Source organism: Apostichopus japonicus, chromosome 12 (genome assembly GCF_037975245.1).
Source record: "Apostichopus japonicus isolate 1M-3 chromosome 12, ASM3797524v1, whole genome shotgun sequence".
In the NCBI taxonomy this organism is placed as follows: domain Eukaryota; kingdom Metazoa; phylum Echinodermata; class Holothuroidea; order Aspidochirotida; family Stichopodidae; genus Apostichopus; species Apostichopus japonicus.
Genome location: NC_092572.1, coordinates 4,391,200 through 4,411,227, shown reverse-complemented (window position 1 = coordinate 4,411,227; position 20,028 = coordinate 4,391,200). Strand labels below are relative to the sequence as shown.

At 38.2% G+C, this 20,028-nt stretch overlaps 1 protein-coding gene across 1 annotated transcript; it reads left to right on the top strand.

Annotated features, from left to right (window-relative positions):
* The first annotated feature begins 1,630 nt into the window (after nt 1–1,630).
* Nucleotides 1,631–16,812, top strand: LOC139977410 (uncharacterized). The gene is made up of 3 exons (XM_071986709.1): nt 1,631–2,811; nt 9,071–11,812; nt 12,375–16,812. The coding sequence occupies exons 1-3, from the start codon at nt 2,736–2,738 to the stop codon at nt 12,755–12,757; spliced, it is 3,201 nt and encodes a 1,066-aa protein (XP_071842810.1). The 5' UTR covers nt 1,631–2,735; the 3' UTR covers nt 12,758–16,812.
* The last annotated feature ends 3,216 nt before the right edge of the window (nt 16,813–20,028 follow it).

Here is a 20,028-nt window from a genome sequence, read left to right as displayed (position 1 = left end):
CTTGCGCCTTGCACGCCCTTTCGCCTTGCACGCCCTTGCGCCTTGAGCACCCGAGTCTTGTCAAGACCCTAGTATGAAAAGTCTTGTGTACTTCTCTTTTTCACAAAGCTATTTACCCGTTTATATTTGTAGCCCAGAGAAAGACCCCGGCTACGCTTTCGATTGATACTAGGTTTGTAACGGGACAGATCCTCGGGCATGTAGATTACAGTGGGCAAGCACATTCGTGATAGGCAGAAACGGACTCTGAGGCATGTATGCACGCGAGCAAAAGAGTATTAAAAACGACTTGGCCAAGACTACGAGCGCCCTTGTACCTTGAGCGCCCTTTTCTATGTGGACACGTGCGCATTATAAATCTTCGTTATTATTATAAAATCAACCATAATAGCACAACAATTTAGTAATGATAGGCTGCCATGGGATTCACCGGCAAGGGTCAGTCATAAATGGCATATTCCATGGAGATTTTCCAGTATGGTCATTTAGGGACCAATTTCACTTTTGTTCCCTTAACCCCCACCCGACCCCTCCCCGCACCCGTCACCCACTGTTGCTTATTAGTTTTTATTTCATCCTATAGTATTAATACTCAAATGCATATACCATATCGAACTAAACGACACTTTGAACTTTTGATAAATGACTATTATAACTGAATTTTTGGGATAAGAAAAACACATATAACACAAGATAATTAAATAAAATGCTTCTCGAAGCCTAATCTCACCCTTCCTTTGCCTCCTCCAAAACCCTTACTTTGCACATACTTCACTTTACCTTCATTTAGACATAATCACGGTCACATGTAATATCTTTGATTCAAGGAAGATGAAGGGAGAATGGCACACGCAATGGTGTAGCAATGTTTGGTATTGGTGCCCAGTTTAAATGGTTCACCCCACTCCTATGACTACGCTCTACCAGAAAAAAATGGGGTGGGGGCGACTAAAAATCATAACATGTGTCACTGTCACAGCAAGTCAACTTGTAGATATGGCGATGAAGCAAATCAGTTTGATTATGCAAATAGATGCAGTCTCTAGATTAACGAAATGAGATGTATGGGAGGGATAGGTGGGTGGGAGGAGGGGAGGGAGACGGACGATGGAGATATATGTGAGTGTGTATTTCATTACGACATTATCGACAACCAGGTCGGCCCGAGGATCTTTATAACGCCTGGTCATTTTTTTGTGAAACAAAAAATCTTTAGTATCACATGTAAATGCAAATACGATATTATTCTTCCCGTATTTTCCCGAACCTCCTAGTTTACCCCAGGCCAGTTCTACTAATTTCACCATTGCCTATCGGCATGCACTTTCTCCTAAATTTTGTAAGCACATTCAACACCACCTACATTACACAAGCCCTAATCCACGTCTCCTTAGACCGTGGGGCACGAACAATTTAACAAAGGTGGTGGCATATATCGAGGGGGGGGGGGGAGGGGGTACACAGTAACCTGCACGAAGGTCGGGACTTCTCCGTGTTCCAGCCTAGTGACGGGCTTGTCTAAAATCCACATTTTCACTACTCCATCTTATCCTCTGTAAACTATTTCATGTATAGTCAATACTAAGTGTTATGCTGTTCCAGTCAATATTTTATTGACAGTTCCGGAAAGTTTCAGTCTTGAATCATTGTAATCAACATTGAACATGCGTAGTTGACTTCCTTCTGTGAGCAAGCGCATATACTTGTTTGTCTTGCAACACCGCACTCCTCTATTGCTATTACGTAATAGATGAAAGGGTCAAGAAAACAGACAACATTTGCTAATTAAAGGAGCTTACCCTTTTCTTATACTTTTAAAAATATCTCGGACTTCTTTTAACTTTTTACAGGTTTCGTTACACCACTTTTCAAAGTTACATTTCGTTTTTTCTTCTTCTTAAGTTTTCGAACATAAACTTTGCTTTCCTCCTCCATTGCAAAAAGGAAGAATGTTTCAAAGATTCTTCTTCTAACTGAGACAGTTAGAGCAGTGTACGGTAAAAGTCTTTAAAAGTTAGCGGTCGGATATTCCTGGAAATAAGGCCATTGATGAGGTTTGCGATGGTTTGTGTGTGGGTAAAAGTATAGCACACACAATACCGAATCAAGCGTAACGGAGTCGCACTTCTTCACTAAGACCTGCTGCTTACTATTGTCCTAACTCATGGATGGGATGGTTTCTTCGCCAATTGTTAATGTTCCATTTATCTCTGTAGCTCAGGTCTGGAATTAACTTCAACGGTATACAGTGAGATCTCCTGTTATTGATTTCCATCCGTGACCTTTTCATTGTCTAATTTTTTCTTCGAAGGAGTTGAAGTTAAGAGCAAATACAATCTTTGGTCTTGTGGCTGAGGTCCATGTCGCACATGGTATGCTACTTAGCTGTATGCAGTTGTAGTAACATTCGCGGAAATGCTATGTGAGCCATAACTCATTGTTATACTGTGTCCAAAGATATATAACAAAAAAAAAAAAAACATCGGTGAATTGGGGCATCGATTCAAAATCAATCGAACGGAATTTTTCTTGGAAATATATTTGAAGAGAAACACATCACATCAGAACGAATGATTTTTTTTTCAGATCCAGGAATACGTTTATGGTCGAGAATTATCTGCGCAAATAATAATTAAATATACAATAAAATAAGATCAAAAAGGATTTTCGAAGGAAATATATTTACCGGGTGGTGAAATCAGCGCAGGGGATCCCAGCGGGATGCACCGTTAGCCATGGCTGGACCTATCTCACCGATCACTTCTAGGGGAAATGGTGTCATCGAAAACGGTCAGGAAAAGAAAATAGCAGGTATGGACGGTTCTTTTTAAAGAACAATTTTATTTTCATCAAGTTTACCGCTCCCCTCCCCCATTGCCCCTACTTCTGCCAACCGCTCTTTATGGTACAATCGGGTACAATGTGTTCACGTGATCATCAGAAGCCGGCTAGGCTGGTTGATTGAATGAGGGAACCTTGGAAACAAGTATTGGTAGATATTGAAATTCATACCAAATTTGCGGTACATTAGAAAACATCGGTAAAAGTTAAGAAATGCCCGTGCCATAAAGCGTGTAGTGTCCACAACCCCCCCCCCCCGTCCCCTCCCTGTACTCGTCCCTGCTTAATTTCATAGAGATACCAATTAACATTTTCATCTCAATAAGTCATATGGAAAGTGCACGCAACGAACTATTAACACAAACTCTTAACTTTTCTCTAGTATCATATATCAACATAAAAATATTTTCAATTATCATGAAAATTCCATCTCCAACAGAGATGTTTATAGAGGACTGACTATGTCTGTAGAGGGACAGATGTGTTCATAGCGCTGTAATGTGTACCCCCCCCCCACACTCCTTACCTACAGGGGTTTTCGTTGTAGTCTGACCACAAACAGGAAAGTATACACAAAAGACGTATGGGATTTGACCTGGTTTGTAATTGGGCCGAACTGGGAAATCGGGGCGAACTGGCATATGGACAAATTAAACTTTAAGCGTATATATATATATATATATATATATATATATATATATATATATATATATATATATAACATGTACATAGTACTCAATGTGTTTCAAGCTGGTAAACACGTAGTAAGCACTGATGCATGTAGGTTAGTAATGTTACGTAACATGTCTTTTCACAAGTTCAACGCCCTGCAAAAAAAAGTTACCGTACTTAGCATAGGAAAACAACAGTTAAGAATTGTACATTATAACACAACCAGCATTATAAAGGAAACTCTCTCGGTCAACAGTTTTCAATGTCCTGTAATAATAATAGGCAGGAAGAACGGGCCTAAATAGATAAAAGATCTTGACTTTGACCGACTCCTTAATCGATCACCTGTATCAATATTTACAGGAACCCAAATGAATGATTACGTAACTGATTTCCTTGAAACGGGCGTCCGTTTGAAAATAGATCCGAGGTCCTGGTAATGCATATGAGTTATCGTACGCTGTATATTATACTCACAATAAAGAAGTTTATCCCGTAGTCTTTGGATTATGGGATGTACTGACAAAGGGGCAGCTTAGTGAGGGAAGGGATGGGAACCACGCCGGCTTTAAAGTAGTATAGGCAATATATATATATATATATATATATATATATATATATATATATATATATATATATATATATATATATATATATATATATCTGATTAAACAATGTAGCAATGTATTTGTCGATTTTTAAGTATATCTGGACAGAATCTTATCTTGGGAGTGTTTAGGCGGTATCTTAAACTCAAAATGAAGGTAAATAAAACAAAAGTACAAGAAAAACAATGTAGCAGAAGAATGTAGCAGTAATGAAAAGAGATTAAAATCCTGTAAAGGAAAACATTATAGCATTACCACAGTTGGAGATTATAATATTTCTTCAAAGCTTAACTGTGAAATGTTTAAAGCGGTGTGTTGCTTTGCGAGATAATTAATTCAAAGTGAAATAAACAGAGAAAGATAGAAAGACTTAGTAAAGTAAAGTAAAAAAAAAAAAAAAACTTAACTTGAAAGCAGTCGTAGTAAACCACGAATAGAAATAAAGTTTAAATCGAGTCTACTCAAAAAACAAATTGTGTTTTAACTGAATGGGGGGAAACAAATGCTAGACTTAGCTGTATGCTGGGTAATGTTGTTATTGCTAGTCAGTCACAGAAATCGGACCTATAATTTAAAAACAACAGTAATAATAGCGATTTAAGTAATTAAATCATCATTATTTTCATCGTGAAGAGTTCATTGATTTGTATATTGATTGATTAACATGAGACGTATACCTGTATATTAGGCTTTATTAGGGGGCTATTGTTTGAAAAAGGTGGGGGGGAGGGTTAACGTTACAGATTGTTCTATCGTGTGAATCTTCAGGTCATACATAGGCAGTAGACACTTTTTATGGTTGGGGGGGGGGGGGTGGGGGGCGTGGGGTTAAATAAGGAACGAATTGGGGAACGTAGTGTGGGTGTCTAACTACAGTATGCAATATTCTAACTAACCAGGAAATAATCTCAATTTTTGAGGATCTTCCCTTCAGAACTTGCTGAATGTTTTCTCGTTAATTGTTTGAGCCCTCCGTATACGAGATCAAACGCAAGTAAGCTTCTTATACGCCTACGCAAATAAAACATATTATCTCCCATTTTGGGTTTTCTGTTCAACGTTACAACAATATATTGTTGGATAAGACTTTACAACATGACCCATCAACACCCTTGTCGTCCATTAATTAATTATCAACTCCTTGCCTATTGGTCGGTGCTCGGCCTTGCAGAGTGTGGGTGGAGCTTCGTTCAGTGCAGAGAACAGCCTTAAACCACTGGCGTCCTCTATATTTTTAGGCCCGGGCGCCCGCGATTCAGACTTAGTCATAGTCCGACACTTATAGCTTGATGTCCAGCAATGTTTCCGCTGTTATTTAATAAATCAATGACCTTTACATCCCGTTAATTATCTACATTCCGCTATCATATATCCATGAGAAAAGATCTTTAATGTGAACGACATATGATTGCAATATAAGTGCTTCCTTTTGTTAAGAAGTGGATCTTCCACCGGAAGTAGCCTTGAATTTATGCCTAACTGTATCTATGGCGTAGATAAGCAGGAGCACGTTGAATATGCATTAGCTAGGTCTATACATGTGACTTCAGAAAGCTGAAGCCCTACGTTTTCGACCAATGAGTTATGATTGGAGATTATAATGATACACTATACATAATCATGATTAAAATTGGATGTAAATGAGTACTAATATCGATAGCACTTCATGGTGTTTATCAAAAGGACGAGTGATACGCATTCGAGTTTTACGTAGGGACGTAGCTAGAGGGGGAAGGGGTGGGGGTGGTGATGTGACACCCCATGCACCCATGCAACCGTCAAAATTTAAGTCAAAAAGTTAAAAAGCATTCACTAAAGAATGGAATTCCTAAAATATAATCCTGCAGTTCAAAGCATAGCCAAAGATACCACCGTTTCGCATCCAAGCCACCTTACCCAACAAAACTTACTCAAAGGAGGTCACCCCCTCCCATTAGCATTTAGACCCCTCCCCCAGGGACGGCATACCCCGCACGGGGTGACAAAGGAAGGATCCGCCCGAGTGCCAGCTAGTCTAGGTACACCATTAACACAGAGAGAGCGACAGACAAACGGTTGGAAAGGGGGGGGGGGGGTTGCAGGGAAGTTAGGAGATTGGAATGTATATGTAGTCTGTATACAACACCATATTTCCATTACAACTCATCTGCCATAGTACAGGTTGCATTTTAGCGTCATTTTTGCATTTTCAGTGGGCCTGGACATCCACATATAGGGGACCCTTAGGCTTCAGCGGACCCCTGCCCACTGGACCCTACCCCGTTGTACTCGCACTTTGTTTATCATAACTTCCTATTGGTGTTTTTCTTCTCTTTAGTCGGAAAAACATGACACTACCACTAGACCCCCCCCCCTCCCCCATCCATGTATAATGCATTGGAGACACCCCTGGCTACACATATCATAAGAATCCATTTACAGCTAAACTCAGTGTTAAGTTATACCCTAGGCTATTTAACAAACAAACAGTTCAGAAGAATTATTTGATAAACTTCTTGGAAATCTGTTACGCCAAGTAAATCTCTCTCTTCAGAAGGTAAGAGCTTGGATGACTGGTTCAAGTGTGGTTGAGAGAATAATAGTCGTTTTCTATTAGCGGTTTCTATTACGTCATCATTTGAACTCTACGAACTGCCATCAAACAAACTTGAATGATAGTTATATGGATGTTATAATGGTCATTTCTTTTTCTTACTAGTTCGCCCTAACCATTAAAGCGGCTTATTGTGCTGAAATATCATCCCAAAGTGACGCCTTCATACCATTAACTGTGATCCTTACGCTACTCCAAACTTGTACCAAACATATTTTGCGCGAAAAACGTCTTGAATCTTACAACAATTTTGCAAAAAGGAGGGACCATTTCGTCAGCAATATGGCTTATTATCCGATTATGAGCCACGTCGATATAAAGATTCTTGCTTAGTCTATTACATATGCATTTCGTGTAGAAAGGTCACGTCGGGTCGCCACAGCAAATTCTTTGATTTCTCACCGTCCCATATACAGTACAAGTATGCGAACCTATACAAAATACAGGGTGTTTGGACATAGTACAGTGCATTATATAGTCCTATACGAACGTTATACATTTGAGCAAAGTATTGAAAGTGTTTTACTTAAATCCTTCAAAATGTAGATTTAAATATGAAACTTAACTTTACAAAAGTTGTATTTATAAACGAATTAATGATGACTAAAACCTTCAGCAGTTTTACAAAAGACCCCCCCCCCCCCCCAAGCTCATTAACTTTTTGTTTTTTGTAAGACACGTCTTTTTCGGACGTGACAGAGAATACCAGAGTCATGCGCAATGATTGGTCAAATTAAACAACATATTGTGTGGGGGAGGGGGGTAGGTTGGAGTTGGGATGGGGGAGGTGGTTTCATCTTCCTGCATGGGTGTAATTTGAGATTTGGAAAATAAGATTATTACAACTGTTACAAGTACAGACTTGACACTTTCGATATAATGTTGTCATCACGTAAATGTTCTTCAGCGATGATAAAGATTACAGTCATATGTTTTGCCACAATTTGATAACTTACACTCAAACAGAAAATTAAGAACCATCGTTTCTTTCTGGTAGGCCATTAAATTATCCTTGTCAAACCCGGAAATTCATCGGTTATACGAACGGAAATGATTAAACCAGTTAAACGTTTGATGTTGTTAATGTTGTAACAATTTGAGAGTAAGTCAAACATTAACGCTTCAGACATTTTTCTTTTCGTTGTTGCTGTGAACAAGCATACTTGGCCTTTATTTCACTTTTAACCGAAATTTACATGAGCATATCTCTGCATTGCTGTGACATTGTCATTCACCACATAGCTTACAATAACATGTATCTCCATATTTAACGTTTTGTCACCGAGCGCCCTCTATCCCTAAAAGTAATTCTTCCTTGCATGAAAGACCGTATGCATTGTCTTTGTTTAGTTTAGGAGATTAGACACTAAAAACTACGTCACAAGAATTTGAGCAATATATCAATGGATGTCTCAAACTCTCCAGGGAGCTAAATAAACTCAAATATAAAAGTTACAACATTGATAAAACTAATCCAAGTTAATACGCGCACTCAGGATGGTTACATAAATTTAAAAGAACGATGTGGGATTGGTAGAGTGCCCTCTAAATTTGCAACGTGGTGGATTGTGCAGTTGATGCACAGAGAATGATAACGAACCATCAGACTTTCTTCGAACCTCACAAAATTCCCTATCGAGTTTGCAAACTCGTTCACGCGTGACGGAACTTGTGTTACAGTTTGATCCTTAATTGTACTAACATCCTCTTAGAGCATGCACGTATGGAACCTGTTCCGCGAAAATCTTCAGAAGCGTGGAGAGTCAGATCGGGTCCAATGAATAACTATGTTTTTAAGGGCTCTTAGTCTCTTCCTTTTCTCTCAAATTTTCCGGAGTCCAAATTGACTCGGGTTCTCTATGCTCTATGACTGTGACCTCCATCCTCCCCTCGTCAGACCAACCTAAATTGAATGTTATGAACACAAATCAAATTGCGCGTTAACTTTTTATTCGGGAATGAGGGCTTGATTCCGCAAGAATTACAATAAGAAGGAAACAGAAAAAGCACACAAAATAACAATATGATTGTTCCTTTGCTTCGGAATAAAGGCCTCGTAAATTAAATAAATTGACACCAATTATGCAAGTTACCTCACCTCGTATGACTGAAACAAAATATAAGGAGAGATTAAAACACTGAATTATGCTCCTGATAATTTCATTTCTACTTACCAAAAGTGAAAATTGTTTGACTTGAGAGAGCCACTTAATAAAATATTATTTGTTTATTAACTGATTCATTAATTGATTTCTTAAGTAAATTATTAGACTAGTTCAGGTTTCAAAGAGAAACAAATTACAAATTTTAAGTTCTTTGCATCAAATTGTTTTATCGTTTTCTATCGTTTCGACAGGTTTTCCGGGAACAAATAACGCAACACGGTCTACTGTTATCAACTTTTCACATTCAGATCTCTCAATGACGAACGGATTCATAACAAACCACGCAAAAGCTAAATTACAAACAAACCAATCGCATATTTCAGCCAATTCCTTTTCAACGAAACCAACACACGGCATTTTGAAAGTTATCTTAGAACAAAATGGTAGATCTTTGGGTTCAAATACCCTGAATGCTGGAGATAGGAATAGTTCTGGTAATGCCAAACCACTGTTGTATGCCTTGGCTGACATCTGCGCAGATCGCCCACGGGTACCCGAACATAATGGTTCAACCAACGGAAGGAATAGTTGTCACGATGAAACAGTTGGAGGAAAACTATCCCCCATCTTGAATGGTCATAAAAGTGGATTGGAAACATGCGTCCAAAGGGAATCAAGAACTCGAAGTCCCTCTGCCAATGGTGTAATTGCATTGCCTGACCTCTGCGCAGATTACCCGCGTGAACCAGAACATGAAGTTTCCATCAACGGAAAGAATAGTGATAATGATGAAAAGGTTGGAGAAAAAACACATCTTCTCTTGAATGGTCATAAAAATGGTTTGAAAACATGCGTCCAAAGAGACAAGAGAAGCCAACCTCCCTCTGCCAATGGTGTAATTTCCAATGGATCCTCATGCAATTCATCCCCCAGCAAACACATCTCGGAGAGAAAAATTAAAGAGAAAAAGTCGACTCGAAACAAGGTGAATGGTAATAACCACGAACCACAGCTGTGGCTGCTTCGAAAATCGAACGATGATGCCGCTTCGTTTAAAATGTCCTTGATTCAGACATCACCAGTGAACCATAAAACGGTTGAAAAGCAAACAGAAAAAGTGAACGATGTGCAAACAGGTTTAGCAGAATGTCGAAAGCTTCCTCCAGTTCCTGTGCGGTCTTTCCAAAATTTGGCTTCCCTTCCAATAGAAGCGCTTCCTCCTCGAAAGAGACACAAAATAGCAGCTTCATATCTCCGTAATAATAATAATACATCAACGGAGTCCGAACTTCTTCCAAAACTTCCCAACAATGTGCCTCAAACTTCCAATGGGGACCCTTCTCACCCCAAAGCAAACAGTGTTAGACGTACGGTTTGGTCTCCTGTGGAGCTGATTCAAGACGTGCCAACTACTTCATTCCGGGTTGATTCTGTACAAAATGGAATTTCTGGTGACAAGCTTGACAAAGTTAGTTTATCAGAGAGCCTGGAAAAATCACGAGATGAGCTTAAGTCTCCTACTCAGGAACTGAGTTCGTTGGAAAACGATAGCAGCGATTCCGACAAGACACTTGTTTATCCACTAGCAGAGGAGTGCACAGAGCTGAGTAACTCTCTTCGTATTAATGACGATGAAGAACCAAATGTATCTAAGACTTATCAATCTAGTGAAAACAAAGCATCAAGAATTAACAGTGTATCCAAACTCATCAATATTCCTTCAACGACAGCACCAAAAGAACGTGATTCCCATGAGGTTACACGTGAGCAAGTTTCAATGAAGTTACCCATGTCTACCGAGACTATTTCACCTACGCAATCCCCTGCGTTGTCAAGTGTCTACACTATGGCAAAATCCGTTACAACCATGCCAGATGTTATCAGTACTAACTTCAACCCAAATCTCCGTCATTTGTATAGAACCAACGAATTTTTCCCTCGTTTAGCTGCACCGATGACAAGGCTACCAGCGTCGATTTACACTAGAAGCTTTGGCAGAGAACATGGACACTTCGAAGAAGTTTCAGCGTCTCCGGTGACTCAAAGACACTTTCAACCAAACCAATTTGTTTCCGTCAACCAAAGTAGCGTCCCACCAATAATAAATCACAGTGGCATACCATTCTCTGCAGGTCGCGTCGATCCGCAGATTGTTCGTTCGAATTTATCAGATCAACGTACTATACACCAAAGTTTGTTACCACCTATGTCTCTTGTTAACTTCATGCCGTTGCAAATTGCCCGTCCAAGATATGTACTTGCCAATGACCGAACCACCATGCCAATTTTACCTCTTTTGGAGCAACCTCCTCCTATTCTTGCACAGCCATTTGCTTCAGCCCGTTTTCCTACAGATTTGAGGAATGGTTCATTTTCTCTCCCTAGTTTGACTGAAAAAGCCAATGTGTCCAAAGTCGGTCCGACCCTTCCTCCTTTTGGAAACGGTGTTACACCTTTGCAAAGCCAGCATCCACGTCCGTCATTTACCGATCGTTCCGAGGTCTTGGAAAGAAATCATGATCAAAGCACGGCAACTTCGTTGAACAATTTTATGACAATAATGCCAGATGCCAGAACCAACGGGACTTCAGGAGGGTCACCAGTAGTAGTCACCCCAGAGGTGCCAATGCCAGTTTTGCCGATGGTCCCTCCGGCTCTGAAAGAAAACACACCATCTTTACCGCCTCTGACGTCAGGCTCAAATGTCGCTCTTCTCTTACAAGCGGTCAGAGGCAATGACCAATCGGTGGAGGACATAGCCCCTTTAAAGAGAGCACCGGGGAGGGGCAGAATGACCAACCATGTTTCTCGTGGTCTTCCAGTCGGTGACTCAAGCTTCCTCTGTGAGATCTGTAACAAGGTCTTTCCGCTACAACGACTTCTCAACAGGCACATGAAATGCCACAGCACCATCAAGAGATACAGCTGCGTGTTTTGTCAGAAAGGGTTCAACGACACCTTTGATCTGAAGCGACACGTTAGGACGCATACTGGTAAGTACATCCTATCACATTGGCATATTGGGTGAAAGTATGATGTTTACAATAATAATTGTTGAGAAAGGCGAATAATTTAAAGTGAAGTGATTGAAAGATGATTTTATAATACCGGTACTGTGGCCGATTTGATAAAGACGGTGAGCGTCGAAGCAAATACATTAATATGTATAAAACAAGGCTGGATTTACCATTGAATTAGGTGGGCCCACGCCCCCCCCCCCCCACCTTGATGCAGGGAACCCTGAATTCATACAAGCAACATAAGGGAAATGGGAATAGTGACATCTTCGACATTTGTTTTCTCGAATATCTCATTTTTTTGGGTGTCAGATTTCTATTCAAAATTTACAACAAGTTATACACTTATCACATTTTCATGGGGATGATTAATTCCTCAGCTCAATCCCACAATTTGTTTTTTAAAAGATGGCGTTGTTTTAGAAATAAAAACTGTTTCCTGTTCACCTTACTACATGGACTACAAGACAACGTACTTTAATTTTGGATTGTTGATTTTTACGCTTTATGGTGTTTATCTTTATGATTTTTTTTACAGGTGTACGACCTTACAAATGTTCACAGTGCGGCAAATCCTTCACCCAGCGTTGCTCTCTTGAGAGTCATTCGTCCAAGGTACATGGCAACAAACATGGTTACGGCTATAAGGAACGCCGATCGAAAGTCTTCGTTTGTGAGGAATGTGGTAACGTCAGTCAAATGGCTGACGATCATTACCAACATATTAAGGACCAACATCCGGACAGTTCAGAACTTCGCAAACATCAGGACAAGATACAATTTCGAAGATTAGTCGCAGCACAATCACCCTCTTGTAGTTTTAGTGATGACAGCAATTCTAGCTTAGCAATGGATCACGCCAGCGACGAATCGGAAACAAGTTCTACAACAGGTTCTATAAGAGGATCACCAGATGAATGACATGATATCTAGCAAGGAGATATAGGTCTCTTTCTTTCTCTTGTAGGTTTATGTGGTTTAACAATTCAGATTCCACTGTTAAGTTAAGAAGACAAACGGGACTACGATTCATTATTAAAGATTACAAGATACGTCTTCAAAATGGGAGATTTAGCAATCGACGAAAGATACTTGCCATTTTTAGTCAGCTATAGCGGTGTTGGTCTTACATTTAGATTATATAGATGCAGCACTCTGTATCAGCCCTTATGTGTGTCGTTTTGTTTTCGCCAGTACACATACAGACACACACACACATACACTTACGAATGATAAGATCGAGAAATTCTACCTGTGATTCGGTTGTAATGTAACCATGAGTTTAGGATAACAGGGGAACAGGGATATAACAGAGAAAAGCGACAAGTAACTGAATAACTCGACGATCACTATTAGAATGTTGCTTGAAGGGTGAGTATCATTGCAACTCAAAGCGATTGAAAGCACAATTTTAGCAGAGCGCCACCTTTTTGCCTAATCTTTGGTCAGTAAACGTCCCAGTCTAATGAATGATACACGCAAAGAAAACTTGGTTTGATTACCAATAAATTTCTGGTATAAAATTGATCTTCTCAGCGAAACAATAATTACCACTCTGTGAGGAAGAAAAGAAAGAAAAAAAAATAGAAAAAAAAACAAACAAAAGGGTGAACTGTACTTTCGGAAATAAATAGTTGTGAAAAAATACACATCATGTGATCACTTCTACAACACGATTGTGCCTTTTTCTAGTAAACTGACACTTGATAATTACACATACGATAGCATTTTAAGAAATATCATTGTCACAGATTGTGAATAATGCGTGTTGCCACATTTTTAGGTTTATTTGATATTTGTAAATAATTAATTTAAATATTGTTATGTTACAATACTGCACGTGTCTTTCGTCAATTTCATTTTCTAATGCATTCCAAACTTTTATTAGAAATGTGCCTTCATTCCCATTTATTTATTACTTATTTTTCGAAAAAAAGAAACATTATTTTAATTTTTCTATGAAATGGCTGAATTGTTGTGTCTGAATGCAAAGAACAGCAAGCAGGGACCAGATTGAATATGAGTGGGGAAGGGGGAGGAGAGGTGAAAACACGGGGTGGGGGGGTCGGCGGCATTGGCTTGGTGATCTTATCTGTGGCTCTTATTTACAATTGTTACAGCGCTATTCGCCTTTGGATTTTTCCAAGTTAAGTAAGTAAATTGGCATTTGGTAAGTTTCTGTAATGAAAATACAAAAACAAGTTATCGCAATTCAGTAATCAAATAAAGAAGACAAAAAAAAAACAATGTCACGTAGCAATAAAAGATAAGTAGTTTTTCACCTTGAGCAAAAGACCAATTCCTTTAAAAAAATCTTGAAGACGAGAAAAAAAAATTATAAACGAAGAACATTCTCTTTGACAAATATAAGTGTTATGAGAAATAGTATAGACTAAACATTATAAGTAAAGTTTGATATATTATCAGTAATGTAAGAATTATTTATAACTTGGCTTTAAATTACAACTTCAACTTTTGAGCAAATCATTTCATATACTAGTTTTTCATTGCTAAATCAATCAAAAGTTTTATTGATACATGTGTGGTAGGTCTATATACAGGGGACGTTTTTTATTATTCTTAAATGAGGCTTTGCAATATTCCAATCATCCCAATTGGGCTTTGAATCAGTTTCCAAATGTCAGCGGTTTATTTTGTCTGTCATCATTGTCAACAACTTCTCTAATGAAATCGTAGACGTTTTAGTCAAGGAGTCTTTTGAATTTGTTAGACAAATTTGCCAAATTTACCATTTATTACGCAAAGTAAGATTACGATAGGTCACACATAGAAACCCTCTCAATTTTGTTCACAAGATAACTAAATGGAATGACTTATAAAATAAAATAATTCATTTCATTCTTTAACTTATCGACGCCCACGTCAGTCCCGTAGCCAGAGTTTGAATTTGGAATTGTGCGGGGGCACAAATGTTGGCCGGTGTCCGGTTTAGATGCAAATTGGTGTTATCATATTTCATCACTTTAATTACAGTTGTGTATAGCTAAAGCTTTCAGTTTTTTTTTTTAAACTTATGTTATTATGTCAAATGTGGTAGCTATTTGGTCTGAACTTTCTTGTTGGGAAAGGGGGATGGGGAGGGATCATCCCTAAGACCCTGTTCCGTCCACGTTCCACGTTCCACATTACTATTACGCAAATTTTAAAAGCCAAATGTAAGACTTTCAAACTCTTCGATTTGTTACCTTCCTAATTGCAATCATAGTTTCACTGGTAGAACTAGTGAAGCACATTTTTGTGGTCTGTTTTTTTATGTCTATTTCAATGTAGATCTTTAAATAGTTGTAAAATCATCTCCGGGAAGGAGGAGGAACGTTTGTTATACCTAACGTTCATTCAAATTTGAAAATGTTATGCTATACACTAAGGTACAAGATGTTATTCTTACTTAAAACTCTTTGGAGTTTCTTCAAACGTTAAGTGTTACCTAAGGTCGCGGTCGTGATATCCATTACGGCCTATTATATACTTAAGGTTCAGAAGTTTATTATCCAATTATTCGAGTTATCCAATTATATGAAAAAGGAGATGTTTTGATCAATTCATTCCTTGGCTGTACACGTACGTGACCATCTGCACAGTACAAACTTTACAAAGAGAAAGAAATCTTAGTTTTGGTCTAAAAGAAGAATTTAACAAACACTGTTTTTATCTGCAAAGTAAGATTACAGAAACTCGCTTCTGTGTGATATTCATATACTAGATGTCAGCTCGACAATTGCGCTCTGCAAACAAGGTTGAAATATTGTTGCCAGGGTTACGGTCCAGAACCTTTATTATTATTATTTTTATTTTTGGGAATTAGAGGTGTATAAGGTAGTATAATAGGTAAACATTATTTTCAAATTTCCGTTTAGGCCTTATATGAAACAAGATCGAATTCCTTTTTGGGTTTACACGTGATCAACTTGATGTAAAGAAAAAAAAACATATAACTATTTGTCTATAAGAAGATTTTAAGAAATAATGTTTATTAACTAAGTAAAAATATGTCATATTTCTTGTATAAGAGTTTTGTTATGTAAGCTGGATGTTTCCGCTCGAGGAAATATGAAGAATGGAAAGTATTTCAAAGAAAGAAAAAGAGAAAAAGTTGCGTTTGGTGACAATAGAAATTGGAGAATTAAAATTAGAGACAAGTGTGTCAATCAATGTTCATTTGAATACAAGCAACATACAAGGGTAAATGTGTGTGTGAGTGAGGGGACGGGAGGGGGGGATGGGGTGGTGATATATCATGGTAAATACGTGCCACAAAATGGGACAACGGAAGATCTGAAATTATGTTAATGAGCCTCAGTTAAGCATAGGATTGTGTGCCATCATTTAATTAGATTAACTTACAACTTTGTTGGTAATTGTACAATAACTTTTCAATTATATCAAAAGAGTTGTATTAGCTGTAAATAGGAGACGAGGAACTTCAGCCCTTTCTTCTCTTTCATTATTTGGCCAATACTTTCAAATTGAAATATTTCTCTTATAATATTACCTCTTCATTAGCACTTGTCTTATGTCCCTTACGTTAGTATCAACCCCCGGTAGCCAGCTGGCCTGACCACATACAGACGATATAGTGGACTTTTGTGACGTCACTGTCGAGTCCATTACTGACTCTTGAACAGTTCACATAGTTACGCTAATAGAATCGTAGAATGAGTAAATCATTCGTTTTGTTCTATGTAATATTTTCTTGATGTACAGTTTTTTCCCAAGAGTTTATTTTGTTATCACTTTTAGCTTTTTGTTGTTTGTTTATGTTGTTGTTATTGTTGTTATTATATTGTGTTAGTAATTATAGATACTCAACGGTGGAGGGAAACTTGGGTTGATGCAATTTTGTGCTGAAATATCTGTTGTTTGACTCATGTTCGTGTTCCATGCTTCTTTTTGTATCAAATTTATGTGGAAAACGGAATTAAATTAGATGTTCATTTGAAACTGTTTCGTTGGTTAGTTTGTCTTTCTATCTTCTGAAAGTTATGTCCCCTATCTGCTGAACTTGATTAACAATTGAGCTCTGAAACAAGAAACTGTATTGCGAAATATTTAAAACAGATTTGGAAAATATCTCCTGGAGCCAGGACAACAGTCTAACACATTATTCAAATCCCTTACTATCAGCGTTAAAGGGAGTGAAGACTCGCGCACAAAGAAACGTCTGATGCCGGTAATCTGACCTAGTTTCGAATGAGGTGTAACAGAAGTGTAGGACACCACCATCAATCCCAGAAATGCACACACAGCTTGCTATACCGTCGGTTATTAGACACTATAGTGTACAGTCAATACATGCAGCTACGGTCAATGCCGACAGCACAGTGTACATAGCAGCGATGGATCTCTCGAGGGACTTGTTATGGAACTCCCTGACCTCAGGTCTAGATAAAAGATAACAAGATATCACGTTTCATTACTGTCTGCATTTTGTAGCGACAAGAAGAAAACTTCACTTGCAAGCAACGGAAAGTTAACCTTTTTTCAAAGGGCGGCACGCGGTTTGGGGCGAGTCTTCAATGCCTTTAAGGAGGTCAGATAACATATACACCATTGTATGTATATACGCGATAAAACTGAACGTGGAAGCCGTGCAAGAAACCTTAGTAGGACAGTGGAGTTGTTTGGAATTTCACTCGTGGAAAATTGTAGTTGGTCGAAAGATTTCTAAACAGAGCACTCTGCCCCGTTCGCCCTTTTCTCCACTCTCCCTCCCCTCCTCCTTTTCCAATCCCCCCCCCCCCCCCACTGTACGTCACATCAGGGTATAAAGCCTTGGTTTCACGACTTTTTATTTTAGTATATTAAAGTGACAACCGGAAATCACTACTCCTCCGTTCGCGAGTTACAAATTTACCAACACCATGACAATAGTCAAATATAAGTTCCATTATTCATACCACATTTCTTTCCTCAGGCACGGAAGACTAAATTTAGTTAATTTTCTTCACCGAACTAAACGATATCGATTTTATTTGCAGGTATTTTCTTATAAATTGAGGGAAAACAAAAACATATTTCATGTTATTGGTGAGCATTTTATTTCTTAATTCATTCTGTGTTAAGTATATAATTATTGTGATATATGAGGGAATCTATACCTCCAAAGCACCGCTGGTGAGCAAAAAATCGGATTGTTATACCTACCGTAATTTAAGTCCAACTTCAAAATGTTTATTCTCTACACAAAGGTACAAGATGTTATTCTTACATAAACTCTTTGGGTTTCTTCAAACGTTAAGTGTTACATAAGGTCTCGGTCGAGATATTTATTACGGCCTATTTACAGATTTCTTAACCAATTATTCGAGTTATTGTTAAATATCCAATTATATGCAAAACGAGATGTTTAATCAATTCATTCCTTGGTTGTACACTTGACCATCTGGATGGTACAAACTTTATGTTCCTTCACAACCAACGCCGAAGACTTGAGCAAGTCTAATATGACGTCATCGAGCTACAAGTGCTTCCAAGTGCTTTATTTCCTGTAATGGACATGTAGTTTGCAAATGCTAACTGTCAAATATTTAACCTCTTATCCATCATAACACTGTTAATAGTCTACAAAACCTTGAAAATATGAAAAGCAAAGCAAAGATCGTAGTAAATTTCACATGCTACAGGAGCTATGACATCACAGATTTAAAAAAATATGGCAGCTCCAGAAGATGAAATCTAAAATAATCTAAGATACCTCCCAAACTCAGCAAGAGTTTTCTTATCTGTTGGGGGGCCCTCACGTTAGCCATGGGATACTCCTCGATATCATATAACCTAAATATGATAGTTGTGAATTGTGTCTCCTTAATAGAGTAGGAAGAGAAGGAAAAAAAAATTGCCACTTTCTTTTAGAGGTGACTTCACGTATAAGAATTAGTAAAAGATTTTTCTTCATATTTACTAGATATGTGATAAGAAAAGGTGAACAAACCGGAAGTGTTTTATATATGAGGCGCGGAGGCGGCAGTGGATGAGCGTGTAGTTAAGGCGCAATGTGAGTGGCGCCTCCTCAAAATTGGTTTTATTTCTCCTTCATTTTCATATTATTCATATATGAAACAACGTAGTCCCTTAGTAAAACAATTTCCTCTTCTTTTTTTTTTAAATTTCTACCTGAGCAACTTGAGAAATTAATTATTAGTCCAAGTGAGGGTTTGGTGGGCGAGGAGGGTGGGTGGGTGGGGATTGGAATGATCAAAGGCAGTACTCACGTGGAAAATGGTTTCTGCAGTATGAGTATTGGGCGTCCGCATAACACGCGTAAAGACCTATGACAGGTTACTCGCTGTGAAACTATATGCTGTACCCATGCGTATAGATGAGTCAAGCGTGCGTTACGTCTAATGAACGGAAATTATTGTATTAATTCCGTGTGTTTTCAGGGAATTGTGACTCAGAGTATGGCATTGCCGCGATTTGTCAAAATTTGACAAATGACATAATTTACAAATAATTAATCATTTATTCATTGATATATCTCCCTGTTTCAAAGTTACATATTTCATATCGAATTGTTCGATTTGGGTTTATCAATCTAGCGACTGTTAATGTTAATTTTTGAGCTGGGACAGGTAAATTTCCTGGATTAATTTTATTTCCTTTTGTGCTATATATTATCATAAACTCTATGAATATAGTAATAACCCCTTTGCACCCTGTCGCGGTAATAACGCCGAACAATTATTTTTTTGTCATGGATAAATTATTCTTGAAGTTAACGCCATCCTCTTTTTTCCCTTTTCTTTTTTTTTGTAAATAAAAAGAACAAAAACATGAGTGAAAAAGACAGGCTAACCAAATCCTCATCATATCGGTTTCTGCGATAAAGACCCTTGTAAAGAAAAAATCTAAGAAAATGTCTTTATCCCGAATTGAAGCTTGTACGAATACTTCTTTAAGAAAAATCACCCATGAAGATAGAATCTGAGCAAGAAAACTAAACACCTTGATCCACTCTCACCCCAGTCCCCTTAAAATTAACGAATTTATTGACAAGACTGGAGACTTTAGCAAGTCTAAATTTTACATCATCGAACCACATGTGCTTGAGTTTCTCATGTATTTCTGTTGAAATACATTACATAATTTACTCGATAGATTTGTGTGTTTTTTGCTAATGCAGCACTGCAGGGTGTCACATTCTTACTAGTGTACGTATATCGACAAGTTGA